This window comes from Aythya ferina (assembly GCF_964211825.1).
Source record: "Aythya ferina genome assembly, chromosome: 3".
Lineage (NCBI taxonomy): Eukaryota > Metazoa > Chordata > Aves > Anseriformes > Anatidae > Aythya > Aythya ferina.
The window spans coordinates 112,766,499-112,787,390 of NC_140298.1; the positions used below are offsets into that span (position 1 = coordinate 112,766,499).

At 36.9% G+C, this 20,892-nt stretch overlaps 1 protein-coding gene across 3 annotated transcripts in view; it reads right to left on the bottom strand.

Annotated features, from left to right (window-relative positions):
* ITSN2 (intersectin 2) overlaps nt 1-20,892 on the bottom strand; it is a 78,671-nt gene that overhangs the window by 16,888 nt on the left and 40,891 nt on the right. For 2 of the 3 annotated variants that reach the window (XM_084516294.1, XM_084516295.1), the window contains exons 12-28: nt 20,299-20,561; nt 19,431-19,580; nt 19,049-19,189; nt 18,138-18,225; nt 16,712-16,851; nt 13,849-13,985; nt 12,724-13,166; nt 11,502-11,623; nt 9,561-9,736; nt 9,119-9,263; nt 8,427-8,632; nt 7,495-7,559; nt 6,402-6,568; nt 6,039-6,084; nt 5,730-5,851; nt 5,198-5,294; nt 3,888-4,079 (exon numbers count right to left, since the gene is read on the bottom strand). In XM_084516294.1, coding sequence (XP_084372420.1) covers nt 3,888-4,079; nt 5,198-5,294; nt 5,730-5,851; nt 6,039-6,084; nt 6,402-6,568; nt 7,495-7,559; nt 8,427-8,632; nt 9,119-9,263; nt 9,561-9,736; nt 11,502-11,623; nt 12,724-13,166; nt 13,849-13,985; nt 16,712-16,851; nt 18,138-18,225; nt 19,049-19,189; nt 19,431-19,580; nt 20,299-20,561 — 2,700 coding nt within the window. Of the gene's footprint in view, nt 1-3,887; nt 4,080-5,197; nt 5,295-5,729; nt 5,852-6,038; nt 6,085-6,401; nt 6,569-7,494; nt 7,560-8,426; nt 8,633-9,118; nt 9,264-9,560; nt 9,737-11,501; nt 11,624-12,723; nt 13,167-13,848; nt 13,986-15,737; nt 15,819-16,711; nt 16,852-18,137; nt 18,226-19,048; nt 19,190-19,430; nt 19,581-20,298; nt 20,562-20,892 lie in introns of all 3 variants that reach the window. The other variant, XM_084516296.1, reaches the window with a different exon arrangement.

The window sequence follows — 20,892 nt, forward strand, 5'->3', positions numbered from 1 at the left end:
CCTTACTTGATAGCCAGTAAGAGGAACACTGAGTCCTTCCACAGCAGCGTCCATATTCAGGCACAGAAATGCACCTGCCCCAAGTATGATGGTGCACAAGTTGGTTTTTCAGTGTGAACACCCTTGAAAATGAGTCAGCTTCACTAATTAGACCATGGTGAACAGGAATTATGATCTTTCATGCATGGGAATAAACGTCTGGGAAGACAGAAGTTGGTGAAAGGACAGGACTTGCCTCGTGTCTCTCTCTAATGTGTCTCACGTACACATAAGGCTTTGGGAGGGAAAAAATTAGGTAGATCCACTGGTATTACTAAAACCATGAGGTGTGTTGCTAAGGAAATTCACTGTTGCCATATGCGTGTCAAGAGTCTAAGGAGAAAGGATCTGTTATTCCCAGTGCTTCCAGTCTAACCATCTTCACCCAAGGCCCCTGTGCTGACAGAAGGTACAGCAGTGAGATTTAGGGGGGGGAAGAAGGCGCTTGTCAAGCAGCGGGGACTACCTGGAGCTCAGGTCTAAGCACTTGAAGGAATAATTTAGATGCAAGAGGAGCTTCAGCAGCACTGGTACATGGAAAGGAAAAAGAGTGGACAGAAACAGGAACTATGCATGCATTAAAGCAGAAAGAACGGGTACATTTCAGTACAATGAAAGAGAAATCTCAGAGACACCTTGGGTAAGAAGAGCTCCACGTATGCTCTGCACACTGAGCGCAGGCAGGTTGACCTGGCTGAGCTTGCCAGCTCTCAGCAACAATGTGTCTGAGGGAAGGAGCAGATCTCTGATACAAAAGACATCCAGCAACCAAGTACGCCAGTGTAGCCGGACCACTTGTCCTGCCTCCATCTGAGGTGGATGAGGGGAAAAAGTTGCAGCTAAAGAAAATAAAGGAAAAGGCTCCGACTGGTCCCATGGACAAGACGACAGACTGAAAAAGCCAATATGTAAGAAGGGAACAAATTCCTAAACCCAACTGTTTAAAGCAGACAAAGATTGTCTCCGGTGACAGAATTACATCCAGATCAGGCCAGGCCATCAGAAAGACCTGTCAAGTGGTCAGGGCTCCCCACTCACCCACCTGCACCCCCTGAGAAGAGCAGGAGGAAAGCCTGGGAGAGACGCACCACGCATATGCTGGCAGCACACGTAAGATCTGATCCTCAGTGGATGAGCGAGCACTCAAAGACAAGAAAATAATAGATACTCCTGTAAGTAAATCTATAGCTATTTATGCTTTAAAACTTTCTGCATGTCTTTATTTGCATGAGGATGATTTGAGGGCAAACATTAGAATAAGAGCTATTATAATGCCATTAAAACCTGAGTGGCTCTAACCATCACCAAGGTCGCTGAGAGCAGGACTCTCAGTGCTTTCTGTTCTGCAGTCACCAAGAGCTGGTTTGTAGTAAGAGACATGCTTACAGAACTGTGATATCCTTTTTTATTTTTTATTTTTCCTTGCAGAGACCTCATGGCAGGGCATACAGCTACACCAACCGAAGAGAAGAATCATCTTGCTCAGCTAAGTTACTGCTCTGCTAGGGAAGTTTGCCATTACAGTTGTAAATAGTAAGCCCCAGGAAAGACTCTAGGTGCAAAGGTGGCCCATATAACAGAGTTTAGATTTGAGGGAAAAGTATAATTTTCATAAGCTACAAACCTATTTGAGTAAATCCCATCTGCCTGCTCCCGTTCAAATACAATTATATTTGACTGGCTAGAAGAGACAGTAAGAGAAATTGGTATTTGTCAAAAGCATTACAATACTTAGGTTAAGAATTCTTTAAAATATGAGAATACATTTTATAAATTATACTGATTTTTATCATATGTCTAAACTGGTCCCTAGAAGACCACAGAAACAGTTCTGTGGGATAGTTCCTTACCAATTTGTCAAGAACACCAGTAATAGTTTCTGCACTACATTTAAGTGTAAGCAAAAAAATAATTTTTGAAATATCCAAGGATGTTTGAAAGTTCAGTCAGTACCTATTTAAACATTTCTATGGTTATAGAAAGGTAGTGCTAGCTTACTGCTACCACAACTTACTAGCTCAGACTTCACCCTGTGTGGAAGCAGCCCAGCTGACGTGAGCCATCACAGAAATCTGTGCAAGGGTGTTTGCCTGATGCTGCACTTAAGCCATGCTGGTTTTGAGAGGGGTCTAGACAGAATACTGTTGTTTTATTCCTGACGTTTCCAGATGCATGTTTTAACACTACACAAGAGTGACAAATTCTAGCACAAAACTGATTCATGAGTTGGCTTATTTGAAATACTCAGAGAATTTTTTGTTTAGATTTTCAACACATTCTTAATTCATCAATAGGCAAGTTTTCTTAATTTAGCATCAGCAGATGTGCTTCACAGAAAAGAAGACAACAACAACTCAGACAAACAGAACTGTAACAGCCAAGTACAGATGAGATCTGCTTTTTGCTGACTGCCACTGGCTGGCCTTGTCCATATACTTTCAGAGGACAACTCTCTTCACACAGCCACAATTTATGTGGCTGGAAATATTTTTAATCCTCAACATTGAAGTCTGAGAAAGAGTCTAATGACTTAACAGAGAACGAGAAAGATTACCACATCAAATGTTCCCATTAACCTTAATTTCATGGCCTGTCTGGATTTAGTCTATACTATTTCTTCCAAATTGAGATTTTGTCTGTATGTAAAGAGAAAAAAATTAGAGGAATATTTCAGTCATTTAGATGTGTCTAATCAAAAGTACTTAAGGTTCAATCTAAATGCAGATTTTGACATCACAGCCATGCCAGTCAGAAGCATTTAAAATAAAACAAAACAAAAAAAAAAACAACACATCATTGTGTTACCAAAAATGTTAGCACAGATGTAATTTAACTACAAACCTCAAGAATGGTGCAATATTGTATTTTGACCAGGTACCATAGCAAGCTACCACGGGAAAATATTTCATCTTCCCAATCAAAGTTGTACCTCCTCTACTAGGTTTGTGAATTCTCTAAGAATATAGCTAAGTTGATCAAATCTTAACTGCAAACTGGTCCTACAGACTAGCTTTTAACCAGACTCAAGCAGACTTCCAGATGCACATCTTTATACTGTGAAAAATACAAATGATGCTTAAGGAAAAACAGCAAGTGAAGGGAGGAGGCTTGGTATTGAAAGGATCAACTTTTAGACCAAACCCAGGTGGACTCCCAATGCCACTAACGTCACGGGCTGATCAAAAGTTGATTTAATCACAGTGCCCCAGGATGAAAAGCCAGGTGTGTAAGAACAGAGGTAGTTTCCTCCGTGGAGAGGGAACAAAACAAAAAAACAAAAAAAACAAAAAAAATAAAAACAAAACAAAACAAAACAGAAAGGTGGCCAGGGGATGAGAAACATTTACTATGTTTGTGTGCAATATTTACTCTGTGTTGTTGTTTTTTTTTTTTAATCCATTCTGTGGCTATTTTTACTGATTTGATAAATAGTTTAAATGTAAGTTAAAGTTGACTACAGGAGACACTTTTTTCATATTTTATAAAACTCAATGAAGTTCTACAATCAAGCGTAATATACCTGCACTGACCCCCTGTCACTGTAAGTTATCAAACATCAGCATCTTTAATGGAAGGTAATCACCTATCAAATCTAATATTTTAGCTCACCCTTGCACCCTTACTGTTACACACTGGCTGGTTGGTAACGTGATGGTTGTTCGTAGGTTAAATAGAAAAGTATTTAAAGCACTTAGAACTATAGTAAGGTATTTAAAGAAAAACCATTTAAAATACCAATAAATTCAGTTGATGCATGGAACTCTAAATTTCAAACACAAAGCAAAATTAGAGCAATGCACTTTTGAAATAAAGTAACAAAAAGTTTTTTTAAGAAAAATGTTGCTTACACTGCTGACTTGGATCAGAATCTGTGGTCATCTTCACGTAGTTTGAGGGGAAGAGACCTGTCACACCATTGATTTCTCCTTGCCACCAGTCAGCATCATCCTTGCTCAGTACGTTAATTAGCTGCCCTTTGGAGAAACTGAGCTCGTCTTCGTTGTTTGCCATGTAATCGTACATTGCTATCACTTGACACACTATTAAGAAAAAACAAAGTTAGCAGAATGCTGTTACACAAGTATTATTTTTTCAGTATTTTACATAATCACAGGAAACAAACAACAACGTCACATAAACTGTTACATAAGAAACATACCAGACATGATTTTATCTTGACGCAGAACTGTTCTCCCTTTTCTTTTACTCAGATTTTGAACTGGGCCAGGCAGAAATATTTATTTTGATTTTATGTATCTATCTATGCACGTACACAGAAAATTATTTCCATGAGCACTAGGATTTATCGACCTTCTAAACATTTTAAATATAACCAAGTGTACTTCTCTCTCTTCCACTGGCTCAGCGGGGAAAGTGAGTTTGATTATCTTACAGCTGATACTTGTGAGAAAAATGCAGCAGAGGAAGAGGAAACACACATTAGCTAATCATGAATTACAAATGTAGCCAAAGGGAAGTTTTGTCCCGTAATACCTAGGAAGTTGTTATATAAGCAAGTCATAGCTGCAGAGAACAGCAAAATTTAAGCATGCAGAACCACAAAAACTGCTTTTATATGAAATAATCTGATTAGTAGCCAGCCATCCAAATGAAAAGCACTAGTGGAAATTGCAGCTCAGTCTCCCTTCTTAGAAAGGAGGGCATGTATAATTCTAAGGTGTTTGCCAATGATTGCTAACATTCTGTAAGATTGTTGCTGGCAGTTGGCAAAAAGAAAAAGGAGTTTCCAAACAAGAACATTGTTGCTCTTCAGGGAGTTCAGAAGAATTAAAAAGCTTTTCTATGGAAGATGGACTCGTAGATTTCTGGATATAAACATCATCATATGACTGAGACTTTCTGTTGTAAGGTAGGTAGCTAAGTACCAGCCATGGCAGGGACCCCATGAAGAACTGTTTTGATTAAAAAGCCATGAGATTTTGCCATTCTTGGTCAGAGATGATATCTGAACGGACATGTCTGTCAAAAGACCCAGACGCTGACTAGGACTTTACCTTCCACAGTGATGCACAGTAAGGTAGGGCCATTAAATATACTATCAAGCTAGTGATGTAATTCAGATTAGTATCTGAACAACCAAAGCAGTTACATGAAATACTTTAAATGAAATATAAATAAAATCTTTTTTTTTGGTCACCTGAGGGAGCAGCAGATGTGGCTCGTTCACTGCTTGGACCCAGTAATTTCACATGGCTGGCAGGGAACCATCCTTTCTGTCTCTTTTTCCCTCTTGCCTGTAAATGTTTAAAGAGATGTTAAACAAGAAACCAAACAGTCTATAAACTGGAAAAAATGCAACAAATGTGTCAAGCGACTTTGCCTACGAAAGACAGAAAAAGTTGGTCTTCCAACACCTACTAAACACTAAACAACTCAAAAGGTAAATTCTAGCTAAAGGATAAAACAGCCAAATTCAAATAAAACTGCATCCTGATATGCTCTGGCAAATGTGAAGTGCAGTTAATGACTTCTGTGCACAATTTCAAGGTAGGGCTGAATATTTGCTCTATGAAAATTGCACTTAATGTATCAAATATATTCTCTAATGAGATACCACAACTTTCTAACCAGCTTTCGGAACACTATACTTGTTTGTTTTTTCAAATGAAACCAAAGATCACCTCATTACTGTTCATCGAATCAGAATTATGTTTCCTTCAATTAATTACCTGCAGCTCTCCTTGCCACCATCCACTAGCATTTTTCTTCAGAATAAGTATTAGCTGTCCTGGAGCGAGACTAAGCTGTTCAGTTCCTGAGGCAGTATAGGCAGTAGTAACCTGAGCAATTTCTGAAAAGACAGTATATTAATTGCATTTGTTATCTTTTTTGTTACAATAAGAGCTATTTCCACAGAAATACACTGGTACATATCTTGTAGGTAAACACACCACCTGCCATTAAAACACTGCTATGAACCTAACCACTCATCATCACTTTAAAAACAGTCCAAAACATTAAAGTTATAACACACTTACCAGGTTTCTTATTTATTGTTCCAGTTTTGCCAGCATTACTAGAGCCCTACAAGAAAGACAGAACAATCTTCTTTTAACATGCAATAAAACCAGTAGACTTTGCACCATCTTTAAGCATGTGAAAAGAAAATAGAGGTTTTAACTCTGAGGCCATTTTTAACAAAATACCATGCTCCTGTACTGAGGCAGTCAACGTGACACTGTGGCTAGAGCTCTCATTCAGGTCTCAAACTTTATGCTCTTCTTTTCTGCAAATGAGTTTAATCTCTACTTAAAATCATAATTTAATAGGTGGGTATCAATAACAGAAAAAAAAAGAGAGAAAGCATCATGCATTAACTAAGCCTCAAAATAAGAACTCACTTCTTGATCCTTTGGTCTGACGTAATTGGAGGGGAAGATTCCAGTTCTGTCATCGATGCTCCCTGTCCACCATTCCCCTTCTTTCTGGGTCACGAGAATTTCCTCTCCTTCCGTAAAAGTCAAGTCACCAGGTTCGGAGCTTGAATACGAATACAGCGCAACATACTCTGTGCACACAGTACATATAAAGGAGAGAATAGTTTAGATAAAAGGATAAAAGTTCATCAGACACAAGCAAAAGTACCTTTGATATCAACGTTCATCAGTGTGTTCATAGCATGGATCATGTCTTAGCAAGCCTGCGTATCAGCTTACCTGCCTGACTGTAATCACAGCTGGCCTCATGCTTACAGCTCTGAATTAAGGGTACACAACATCTTACAGACAAATTAATTTGGCAGAGTGAGAGTTACTACGCTTTGAACAGACTGCAGACAAGCCTGTAGGCCACAGCTAGAGAACTTACATCTCATATAAGAAGTACTCCACCCTACCTCCATGTTTCATAGCAGGCGTGTATATTCCACACCTACATCTGATTAAATCCATTCTTATCTAATACAGCAGAAATGAAAAACACAATTGGAACAAAAAAAAACAACTGGGGAAACAAATATACTGTACTAAAAGGCTTAGAAAGTGTTTCCAACAAATTCTTCTGCAGCAATACTTTTCTCTACTCCTTACTGATTTAAAGAGAACAATCCACATTCAGGAGACTAAAATCCCTTCTCCTATCTCTACAGCACAGAATAGCACAGCAGAAAACAGCAGGAAGAGAAGGCAGCTTATGGACACGAGACATTTTAATTTTCAGAAGCAAACTACCAGAGCATAAGCTCTAAACAAACAAGCAATCAAACACAACCCAACAAACAAAAACAATATGCCTGAGCTCAACCTTAATTAGTTACAAATTTTACTCAAGTTCTTGTTTTAGGATTCCCATAATAACAAGTCGATATTTGCACTGTATCTCCTGGACAAACATTAAAAGACTTGCTCAGAACTTTTTCATATATTTAAGCTTAGTCACATGCAGTTAAGCAGAAACAGGGTGTAGCATTAAGTAATATACTTCATGTAGGCTTACCCTCTCCTAATGTATAAGACTGTGTATTAGGTTTCTTCTTTACAGCTGCATAAATAGCTTCTGGTCTGCAGTAAGAAAAAAAAAAGTTTGAGAAACTAAAAAATCTGACCAAGAAAAAGAATCTCTTTCTTAGGATGAGACTAAGCTCATATTAGCTGTCTTAAAGTTGGTATTTCCTCTAAATTATTTACAAAGGCTTCTTTGAATGTCAAACAGTGACAGATATTATGGATATTTAAGATGTCAGTAGCAGCCAACTGCACACCACACTTCAAAAAAAAAAAAAAGTAATATTATAGATCTAAAAGATATGCTCACGAATTATGCTACCCGAAAGAAGTACAAAATAATTTTTTTTTTTTTTTGGTCTAAATTCTCATACCAGAGTGTTTCTAAGAACTTTCATCATAACACATGTCAAGAACAATCCACACACAATGGTGCAGCCACTCCAGCAGTAACCAGGCTTTTAATAACTACCTGAGCAGTTACCTACAGCATTAGAATAGACAAAGATCTTTCCAAGAAAGAAAAATACCACTATTTCTGTAAGATGTGCCTTACAAGCTTTTAATGCTGAGTGTTAAGGAATTCCTTTTAGGTCACTTAGAAGTTGGCACCCTTTAGAGGCTCAAAGCAACTCCACTGCAAGAGATCTGACTTGGTAACAAACCAAAAGAAAGCTGGCACTTGATGAATGACCAAACACCATTGACTTTTCACAGCACTCAGCTTGGAAGACTGTCTGTTTACTCAGTAGTGAGCCCAACATTACTTGGCTTGCTAGAATGAAATAATAAAGGCCTAAAATGGTATGGTGTAAATTATGAACATTATGTAGAATCTGCACTTTAAAGCACAGTAGCGATTTTGCACTCTAAAACACCTCTTTTTGTAAACTTTAGAACAAAACAATAATAAGGCACACTTACTCCTCTTTCTTGATTTCGCTTCCAGGTAAGAGCTTGACGTAAGATTTTGGAAACCAACCCCTTCCTCCATGTACCTCCCCAAACCACCAGTTCTCCTGCTGCTCCAGGACAGTGATGATATCATTTTTTGAAAAATTCAAGTGGTTATCTTTTTTTGCAGTCCAAGAGCAAAGTGCTTGTGCTTTTAAGTTCTCGACAGGTTGCCCCTGTTTAAGACAGAAGTGGAGATGTTGGCTGACCATACTACCCCTAACTGGTACAAGTGCTAAAAATAAACATATGTTGATGTCTAAGCAAGTTCATTCCTAAGTGTTGGCTGAACCTTTTTTACTTTGTGCCTGGACAATGTTTTACATTCCTGTATGTAAGTGATAGACTCAGGAACACTCTCTCAATTCTGTTTCTTACTTGTTACAAATACCTTGTGTGTCTAATTACAGGTGAAAACAATCACAGAATTATGAAACACATTGCATGAGCATTCTTGGTCACCAGTCCACTGAAATGTATGGAATTATGTCTATAGACAGTAGTGGAAAATTCAGACTAATTTGTTTATCCCCAGCCTGCCCAGTGCACACAGTATTAGAAGAATTAGAAAAGTGTGTTTGTGTTTTAGTTTTTTGTTTTTTTTTTTCTTAAAAAAGTGTCATTAATGTGAACAGCAACTTCTCCACTCTCACACAATATACCTGTCCGTGAATGGGTGAAACGGATCCAGGGGACACAGTGCGAGTGAAAGCTGATTTCTGTTGCCATGCTGTATTAACGTTCAGGCTAGAAAAATGTAAGTTTTGGTAATCAGATTCTTCCGCAGATTTACTTGGTGAAAGTGGTCTGCAAATTGAACAGAGACATATTTAACATGACAGTTTTTATTTTAAAAGTATCTTAGTAGAATCAGTGTGTTGTTGTTTGTTTTTTTTCTTTAATAAATATAAAATAAATCATCCTATGCAACGCAAAGCAGACAATCAAATATTTAAAATGCACAAGCTAACACTTTCAGGTAGACTTGTCAAGAAGTTTTCTGCATTTATATTTATATTTTCTGTATCATCGAATGATACCACACAGCACATTACGTTTTAACTTTGAAAAAGCAATTTTAACACCAATGTAACAAACACTCACTCTGAAGCAGCTGAGGTAGTAGATAAAGATACTGTAGGAGGAAGTAAGGCCTTCTTAGGAGATAAAGGTTTTTCTCCTTCTGGTATTTTTTCTACGTAATTGCATGGAAACCAACCAATACGTCCTTGAAAACTCCCGTAAAGCCAACCAGGTTCTCCAACATTTTTTTCATCAACCTATGAACAGGCAGATAAATACCAAGAAAATACAATTAGCTGTCTGAAACAAGAGGATATCTCATGAGTCAGCACCTGTTGGCACTCTGAATAACATATGCAGCACTCTCACAGGATCAGCATTTTCACCCTGTTTTTCAGAACTGAGCTGATTCTGCCCTGTTCAAAAAAGAGGATGATGCAATTTCACTGTCTCTCCAGCAGCTCCTTCCAAGGTAACACACCAAATCTGCCAGCCAGATCCAGAGACATGTGGAGACAGGCCTCGAAGATGTCATATTCCTTCAAACAGGCCCCAGACAACATGACACTGGGGACCACGTATGATACCTGGAACAATTCTGGCTTGCCAAATGCATTGTGTCACATTTCATTGAACACAAGACCAAGAAGCAGTGGCTGGCTGGCTCAGCAGCACAACAAACTGGTACAGCTCTGCTTAGAGAACAGCGGTGGTCTTAAGTGGGGAAGTGCAACCACATTTCTCACTGGTTTTCTGTAAAAGACTGCAGGAAGGATGTGCTGCAATTAACTGCAGACAAAACATCCAAAAAATCTGTTATTTACTGTAATGATTAAGAGTAGAGCATTTGTATTATACATTCCTATCAGTAACGAAACCTCCGCTATGCTGCATATAGTCAAAGCTATAGAAAGAAAAAGCAAGCTAAAATTAGCAGCTAATCAAATACTAACAGCTAGTTAGCTTAGTTGAGCTTGAGGGTAGAAGAGGAGGCGGTGTCTGCTGGCATATTTCTAAAACAGGATATCAGCAGTTAAATGAGACAGTTAATTTTATCTGAAAGGGAAGACAAAACAACAACTTTTATTTCCTTGTCTGTACCTCATTGGCGTGAAAATGCAAATAAATTATTTAACTCTATCAAACTGAAGGCTAATACCTAAAGGTTTCGATATTCTGTAACTGCTTTCTGAATTCTCCCCTATCACCTCTCTGTATCATTATAATCTGAGTGAAGGAGATCCATATGCACTTATACATTAGATGCATGTATATTAACTGCATCACCACAGCTGTAAATCAGTTTTCACAAGTCTACCTGACTGCACAGACTTTCAAAATTGTTTACGCTAACAAATAATGTAATTAAATGAAATAAAGCAAATTTCAACCAAGAAACCAGAAAACATTTCTGGTCTTATAATCCCTCTGAAACATTACAGACATCATACTCCACAGATACAGAAAAATACTACACAGAATGGATGCAGAATACTCTGCTATGGGCATCTGCCTGAGAGAGCATTTATGAAGGAAATACCAACAAGACACAGATTATGTTAACCATACATTAGAAAATGGTACATAGATTCAGAGGAACCTTTCACATTAACTTGTTAAGAAACTGGCCTGTTTCAAATGCCATTAATAATCTTGTCTTCTTATGTAGCCATTCGTGCCTCTATTTACTACTCTCATATTTCAAGCAGACACTTAGAGGCCAGCATCTAAATGTACAAAAAACTGCCGCAACTAGATCATTCCTGATCCAATTTTAGAAAGTCTATATTTACAGTTCACTACTGTTATACCAGACAAAATCTCGACACTTCTAAAATACAAATAAAGATTTTATCTGAACTAATCCTAATTTCACCTGTTAAAAAGAAGTGATCAAGTTTAAATTGTAATTAAATCTAAAATTTATCAACCTAATGCTTCTGCCATCTAGGACTTTGTGTATCTTAGGATCAGAGGAAGGGGTTGTTTTCTCACAAGTTAAATATGAATGGCAAATCTTACCTGAATTATATCCCCGGTATTAAAGCTCATCTCATCATGATTCCTTGCTTCAAATGGATATAAAGCTCTGTAATTTACGAAGGCAACCGAATTCCTAGACTCTGAGGTACTAATTGCATTGCCTGAAAGGATAAGAAAACTGGTTACTGCAGCTGAAAGCACCTGGAGCTCTACCATGCTAAGCAACATGTATGAATATAATAAGCAGAGAACAGTTCTTGCCTTGAAGACACTAAGCAAGTATCGGAGGAGATCACTAGGTAACATGCTGATGGGATGCACACAGTGCAGGGGTTTAACATGCTAATCACTAAATGTAATGCAGACAGTAAAATGCATTTCCTTCCCAAGTGAAAAAATGAGATCTCATCCTTTCTCAAACACCTCTGGCTAGGCCAGTACTTTAATATAGTCTCATCTAACACAAATTTAATTTTCAAGTCAAAAAGATAACACTGCTCCAACAAGTGTTCAGCAGCGCTGTGAAGATTTTACTTGAAAACCTCACAAAGCAAAATACCATAATTTCTGTTTTCTTTGCTTCTGCTTTCTCAAAGTCTGTGAGTGATGCTGCTTAACAGTGAATGTTTTACAAGGTCTAGATAAGCTGTGCAAATATCTTTCAGTGCTGTCCTAACTTGGTTCCTGTTTAATTCAGTGATAAAAATAGCTAATGAAAACTTACAAGAACTAACGAACAATGGATTAAGCAAAACTGCTTTTAGTGAAAACGTTGTTAAACCAGCATTTTTCGAAGTCCTACAATGAAAGTTTAGGTTTTTTTTTTGTTAATAAGATGCATTGAATAAGGCAGAAGTAAAGTGGATTTCAATATTAATAAGTTACTGAGTCCATCCACTCATTACCTGACAAAACTCCATGTTAGCATTCTGCTTTAATCACAGAAAGTTCTGGCCTTATGAAAAAGCTAAAATATTACTGTTTCCAACATCCACAATTTGTTAGCCATGATCCCTGGAATATTTGTCTTCAAGGCCGCAGGTGGTGATAATTGACAAAAGACAAACTAAATTAATAGGATGATTTATACCTAACTAAAAACATAGAACACTTGTTTTCTTTCTTTCTTTGTTTATTATTATTACAATATTTTAGACAATATGTCTGCCAGTGTTACATTAAAACTAATACATCTAAAGAATGAAATGGTACTCAGGAAAATAGGAATCATTAAAGCAATAACTAAACAGGCTACAATTACCTTCATTTTTCCAGGGTGGCTTAAGACTTTTACCCTCTGTTGGTTTCAACAGATCTGCAAACTTTTCGGGTATGTTTAATTTAGAAGCGCGTTTTTCTGTCTCTTGAGAGTTGGTCACTTCTTTCTTCTTCTTTATTTCTTCGTTCTTCTTACGCCTCTCCTCAGCTTCTTTTGCAATTTGCTCTTGCTTTCTTTTATCTTCTTCCAGTTGCCTCTGTCTTTGTTCCATTTCTCTCAAGATTGCAGCTTGCCTATTTTTGTCCTCCTCTTCATGAAGCTGTTGTTTGTTTTCCCTGTCTCTCATCAGCGCAACTGCTTCTTCAGCTTTCAGCTTTTCTTGAACTTTTCCTTGCATTCTTTCTTCCTCTAACCGCTTCTTTTTCTCCTCCTCTTCCCTTCGGATATTTTCCTGCCATCGGTTCTCCTTCTCCCGTTTTGCTTTCCTTAAAAAGGGGAAAAGGAGAGTGAGAATGAATTTTTATTTTTCATAAAAATGAAAGTCATTGCAAGAATAATCATCTGCACTTTTAAGTAAAACCATGTCTATAATATTGATGACTTTTCTCTCTGGGCAATAAGCAGATTGTAAAAACGTATTTGTATTTTCTTTTTGTCCTTCTAAAAAGGAACAAAATTTAAAATCCATCTTTCAAGATTAACATATGAGTTAGGAAGTCAATGCACTTCCTATTATCTTAAGTATCTATCTCACAGTTGTCTGAACATACATGACAGAAAAACTAGGAATTAGTCAGAAGGGCTTGTAAGGAGATAGGTACACGGCTAGCAAAACATGGTAGAAAATATGAGGAATTTTAGAGGCGTGAGTATTATTTATTAAAGAAGCTAAAATCTTAATAGCAAGAGTAATTACTTGGTTTATTTACCTACCAAACCTGAGTTTACAAATTCTATGAAAATGATGATAAAAACAGATTGGGAAGAGGACATTCAGAACACCTTGTCTCAGTGATACTCCATATAAAATGTTTTCTCTAAGGCAACTAACCAGGATGTATTTTTACCAATTACACTTCCTGTTTATTACAATCAGTGTCTTAAAGTCACCATGACATTTTTTTTTTCTTTAAAAACTGCAGTGCTGACAGACTTTAGACATGGTACCTTGCAGCCTCATCTTCCAGTCGCTTTTTCTGTGCAAGTTCAGCTCTTCTTTTTTCTACCTCTCTTATTTTGTCCTGTTTGATCTTGTTGAGCTGCTCCAAGGCTAATTGCTGCGTGCTGTAACTTTCTCTCAGGTCCTAATAAATAAACACAATAAAGTACATCAAAAGAAATAAAATCAAGCTTTCGAGAAAAGCATCAAGGCATTTTAATGTTTTGTGAATCAAAGTATTACTTGGTCCATAGAAATGAACAAAGTAATATGAAGTTGTAATAGTCCTTGAAGGTCACTGTAAAGAAAGTCAAACAAAGTATAAAAATAGCTGCCAGGTTTGCAAAGCCTTTTATGTAACTTAGGCTTTCAATGAGCCCTTCAGTCACACACCTGCTGAAAATGGCAAATGTGACGGGAAACAGGAAAATATAAAACTTAATGTCCAAGCGCAACATTATTTAAGAACAAAGAAGACAATGAAGCATATTATAAATAATCACAAAACACATTTCTCAAGGAGGCAGGCTCCAACTGAAAGCCAATGCAATGCCATAAAGCCAAGAACATATCCCTTAAAAAGGGTCTTCAGCTTCACCATGCTTTCTTTTTTTCCGCTTCATTCACCATTGTAAATTACAACTACAAATTGGTACCATCAAATGGAAGATTGAAGTAACTCTGACAGAGTAGGCTTACCATTGCAGGAAGCTATAGCCTAAGGTCACTAACTCAGGCTACAGTTTTGCTGTATTTCTGAACTTTTCTTTTGAACATATCCTTCAATTCCTATTCCATCTCTCTCTGTTTAAGAACAGTTTCATAAAACATCAGCCTGAATCTTTGGGATAATTAAATTTACAAAATAAAATTTAAAAAAAAAAGGCAGGAAAAAAAAAAAACAACACAATAACACAAATACTTCAGAACGTCTTCATCACATTACAAAAGATTTCGAACATACTACATTATTTTTATTAGGAATCCTTCTGATATGTGACAGGTATACCCTGACTTTTTATATTTGATATCATAAATGCAAATAAAGCAATTAAGAATGATCTATTCCCACTATGATATGCACCACTACCAATAATCATGTTCCCTAAAAATTACTGTGCATTTTATATGAAAAGGGCAAGGTAATAAGATTTCTCTGTCAGTGAAAGTCTCTAACAACTAATTAAACTGATCAATTTACCACTATTTTTCCCCAAACATGTTCAGCTGAAAATGCTTCTAACTCTACACAGAAATCTTTGATTTGAGGAGAGAACAACTCTTCTGCAAAACTGAAAGCTCAGTGAAGTAGTTCTGAGAATAGTTTATGAGGAGGAAAAAAAAGCCAGGTTTCTGACAGCAGAGGACAAAAGCAGCATTGAGGAAAAACAGTAAGCAAGCTTTAGTACAGGGTTAATATGGAGGTTTAAAAGCATTGCATTTTCATGCCATGTGTCATATTCTGGGCATTGATGCTATTTCTAGTCTCTAACTCAGAAGAGAATTTGTATACTTGACTCACAGCTTAAGATGTATGAATATAGGCATGGTGAGACAAGTAGAGAGCAACAGATGGAAAAGTGAGAAAAGACACTGTTTCCATCTAAGACAGTGTTCTTTTTGTTGATGTTATCTTAATTAAAAGAAAAATATCTAGGTGAACATAGCTTATTAAGAAGTAAAATGTCTATCCGTATTTTGCACTTTGGCTTTCTAAGCACATAACAAAATTGCAAATCTTTCCAAGGATTTAAAAGTTAGCAGAAAGAAAAAGAGCCTACTGATTTTCTTTTATGAAAATGTATTTAATAGAAGTCATATATCCAAACAGAAAGGGTAAGCAGAGGAAAATTGCGAAATAATTAAAAAGCAAAAGAGCCAAAGATTAGAAAATAACCTTAAGTAAGAGGAAGAGGTTGTTGAGACAGCTTAGCAGAGACAAAAGGCACTGAAGAACAGAATCATCCATATTCTCACACTGTAAGATAAGGCAGATAAAAAGCTAATTAATCTTTGCACTGTATTTTGAAAAATGTATTTTAGGGAAGACTAAACTGTGGATGCAGCCACTGAACACAGCAAGCCATGCAAGTAAACAAGTAACTAAAAATGCAGGTAACCAGTGTTACATGAAGCCTTTTTTTTTTTCCAAGGAACTCTTAAAATGTTTACAAATTTTGACTTTTTGTCATTTTTAACAGAGAGCATAGAGCCCTCACATTGGCCCAGCATAAATGAATTATTTAGGAATAAAGTTCACACCAGAGCCACTAGGAGTAAGCTGGGAAGTGGATATTTGCTAACCTACCTGACAGTTGCATGCATTTTAAGGTAAGTCAAGAATTGCCAAATCATAAAAAACAAAAATGCTTTTATTTCCAACATTCAACATTTACTAACTTACTCTCCAGTTAAGTGGCCTGTGCTTATTTACAGAACAATACCTAAGCCTGCTACCAGATCTTCTGCAATATACTAGGAAACCCTGTTATTCTTTCGATTAAAGTGTCCACAATTCAAGAATTGTTGCCAATATAACCCTGTAAGAGCAGAATCTGCAAGAGCCTGAGAAATGGATTAAAGTTTGTATCTCAAGCCAAATTAATTCTAGAAGGCAAAAGTTTACAGTGAGCAATCGGTGATTCATGCAAAGCAAGGATGAGCAAGATGTTGATATTTTAGTACATTAGCAATAGTTTTAAATGTATTTTTATTGTACTCCAAGAGTTTCGGAAATTCTTATGTGACACTAGAAGTTGGGAAGAGCTTTTTGGAAGTCTGGTGGAAGTGCCACCAATTTTTTTGTTTGGATGGAGAAATAAGAGACACTGCTCAACACTGCAAAACTATGTATTCAGAGAATACACTTACCTTAAGCTGACTGTTAAATGCATCCATTTCAGCAAGTTTAGAAGCAGTTTCTTTCTCAAGGGCATCTAGTTGTTCCTTAAGTCTTTGGCATAATTCTTCCTTTTCTAAGGACTTCTTGTGCACTGAACTAATTCCTGCACCTGCATAGAATCATAGAATCACTAAGGTTGGAAAAGCTCTCCAATATCACTTGGTCCAACCACCCCTCTACCACCAGTGTCACCCACCACCATGTCCTTAAGTGCCACATCCAACTTTTCCTTGAACAATCCCAGGGACGGTGACTCCACCACCTCCCTGGGCAACCCGTCCCAGTGCCTGACTGCTCTGAGAAGAAATGTCCCCTAATTTCTAACCTAAACCTCCCCTGGTGCAACTTGAGACCATTTCCTCTAGTTTTATTGCTGGTTATCTGTAAGAAGAGGTCAACCCCCAGCTCCCCACAGCTTCCTTTCAGGTAGTTGTGAAGAGCAATAAGGTATCCCCTGAGCCTCCTCTTCTCCAAATGAAACTATCCCTGTGCCTTCAGCTGCTCCTCACAGGACTTGTGTTCCAGGCCCTTCACCAGCTTCGTAGCCCTTCTCTGGGCATGTTCTGGGGCCTTGATGTCCTCCTTGTAGTGAGGGGCCCAAAATCAAACACAGTACTCAAGGTGTGGCCTCATCAGAGCTGAATGAAGGGGGACTATCACCTGCCTGGTCCTGCTGGCTACACTGTTCCTGATACAAGCCAGGATAAAAAAAAAAAGAAAAAAGACAAGCAATTTTACAAGGACTTTTGTTTTCATTGTGTTTTTTGTTTTGTTTTGGTTTTTCCTAATATAAATGCATTCCCAATGTCTTTCCTCACAAATATCCCTTGATTTATCTTCCTATTTGTATACAGCACAAAGAAATAGGCCAACACCTACCTACCTGAGGCATACAGACATCACGTATAATATATACAGAATACTTTGCAAACTGTTTTTAACACCATATTAGACCAATTCATAGCAAGCTTCTGAAAGAAGAAAAATCTAGTGTGATTTGAGAGGAACTTCTAGTGTGATGTAAGGGCCAGTGTCAATTTTACATAAATTAACTCCCTTGAGTCTACACTACAAAAAAAAACAAAAAGACATGGTGTAATAAGGATCATAGTATCTGCAGTCTGTATAGTCTGCATAAGTAAACTTTTGAGCAAAATCTGTTTTGTCACAAATACGTGTTTGTTTGCCCCTTTTTAGAACACAAAGGAAATAATGGAATGCAGATGCAGCACTTCCAAGGTGGCACTCACTGAAAAGATAGAAAAAAAAAGTGAAGGTGTGATTAACACCCCTGTATCCTACAGCTTTTTTGTTGTTGCTTTTTTTTTTTTTTTACACTACAAGTGATGAAAAGCAAGCAATGCAACAGAAGAGAATTCATTTGCAGGTACTTACTCTGAGTGTTGTCAAGTTGAACGTTTTTAATTCTTTCAGTTAACAATTGCTTTTCAGGAACTAAATAGATTAGTTTATTCTGGTACTCCTGTAGATATTAAAGAAAACACAACAGCTTTTTAATACTGTTTATACTTAAGTAAAAGTGGGTGAATTTCCAAACATAACCTCAACTCACAGTAATGAAATGTAAGATGCAAGTTATCATAGAGCAGAGGAAAAATGATTTTTGCACTACCAACATAAACACTCTTATAACTATTTATTTATTTATTTATTTATTTTACCAAAAAAGCATTAACACAGCTGGAAAAAAAAAAAGTTACTATTTATACAGTTAACATAAGAACATTTGGCTACCTCAAATCTAATATAAAAACAGTAACTTTCTGTGACACACAAGAAGATGAAAAGAAGTTTCCCTGACAGGCAGGAGCATTACATAAAAATAAGGTAGAGGATGATTTATTGTAGTCAACTATTCTGAAATAATTTACGTCTTGCTATTCAAATACAGAAAAAAAAAGGATAAAAAAAGACCTGCAAGGTAACTCAGCCAAAAGACCAACTTGGTCTGCATACAGAAAAGCATTCCTCATAAAAATCTGAGTTTGTAGCTATAAAAGAACTCATAATTAAAAAAGAAGTCACTAGTATCAGTTCACAAAAATAAAGCTGATGTTTTGACTGGTGTCCTTATTCAACTATCAGCTTGTTGTAGTATATGTAATCATTTCTTTAACAACACAAAAAAAAAAAAACTCTGCAACGTTGATGGCATCACCAATTTCCTCTCTGCACTATAATCAAACTGATTCACTATTCCTCCCTATCAAAACTGATTATCAACATTACTGAAGCACAGAATAGGAAATAAAGGAGAACTACAAAGATATAAGAAAGTTATGTACCTGCAGCTGTTGTTGTAATTGCTTGACTTCCATAATTCCTTGATCACATTTCTTATCTAAAGCCTCCAGCTCAGTTTTCCGAAGCTGCTTCTTGTTTCGAATATCTTGCAACCTGCCTGAGATTTGCTGATGTTTGTCCGTCTAGGAAAAAATGAGAAACGAATTATATCATTTACATCAAAAAAAACAGATCTCCACAAAGCCTTTGGGCAGATTAGCTCACAATCAATTCTTTGAAAAAATATATATATATGTATCTGCTTTAGAGCGCTCACCCAAAGCAGAGTGGAACTCCTAGCAGGCCATCAACGTATATTCTAAGATTTGCATACTTTAAAATACTGCATTTCCTTTCAAGATGGGCAGTAACACTGTGTCTTACCAGGGCTTCTAATTCAAGATTAAGGCTCTTCTTTTTAGAGGTCAACCTGACAATTTCTTCTTGTTCCCTGTTACGCTGATTAAGAAGTTCTTGGCGACGAATTCTCTCCCATTCTAATCGTCGCTGGCGCTCAAGTTCTTGCTTTGCTGCCTAAGGAGAAGTTACATTACTTTAAATTACAATGTAGATACAGAACCCAGAGACTATGTTTTAATACATTGTGCTCTACTTTTAGATAGTGTAACAGGAACATAATGTATTGTTGTTTTCAAAGTGATCTTGCATATTTTGGCATTAAAGAATGGAGAAAGTGACCCTCTTAAGAGGTGGCACTTCATGCCATGCTCCTAAGTCCAAAGGAAAAAAGCTGTTTGAAAATAGTTGCATAATTCAGAGAAAAAAATCCATTTAGCTCAGAATACAGACCATAAATGAGCTTGTTGAGAAATATTACACAAGCTTCTTTGATTATTTCACGGAACTACATATAATATGAAATTTTTATGCATGCAGTGTGATACCACCTAGAAGCAAATTTGTCTTGAGTTCAAACAGCAAAATATTATCAATTATGAATTCAGTAAAATCTTGTTTGGAACAGAGTTTTTTGCACGAATCTAAGAAGCATCCCAGAAATCTCATCTGTCCTTTGAACTATCTGAAAGTCTTTGACTTACACCAACACTGCATTCACTTGACACAATGTTTTCAGAAAGAAATGACATTGGCTCTACAAGAGAGCTTGCCACTAGCCATGCAAGAATAAGGAGCCAAAGTCAGTGCTCAAATCCTGAATGTTCCATCAAGTGAATGCTGTATGCATATATACATTCCTTAAAGCATTATAAAATAATTTCAAGAAAACAACCTCCCGCCTTTCTATTTCTTTCCTCCTTTCTTCTTCCCTTTGTCTTTCCAATTCTCGTTGTCTCTCCAGCTGCCTTTCCATTTCAAGTTGTTTCTTCCGTTCCTGTTCCTGACGTTCCCTCTCTCTTCGTTCTTGTTCTTCACGTTCTTTCTGAGCCTTACGTTCTGCCTCTCTTTGTTGCTGCTCCAACAGGACCTGACGGCGTTTTTCCAGCTCCATATTTCCCCTCTCATAGTTTGCTTTCCTTTTGTCCTCAAATGTAACTAAAATAAGCAAAAGTAGTTATTTCTGCCCTGTGCAAAAACATTGCTCTCAAACAAGTACCTCAGTTGCGCCACTAAAGATAGATATTTCCTTTTTGGCAAGTTCATTTAGTTAGGTCATGGATAATATAAGCATCTTGCATTTTTCTAGTATTATTTTTCTTTTCAAAAATACCTTTAAATTTTCCTAAGTCTATTCCAACTGAAAAAATGTTGCAATTTAAAACTGACAAAGAAAATGGCTTTAATTTTAGAGGAAATACAAAGGAACAGTTTTTAAAAGCTAACAGAAGACAATCTTCTGTTAAAAAGGTTTTCCACTGTGCAAGAA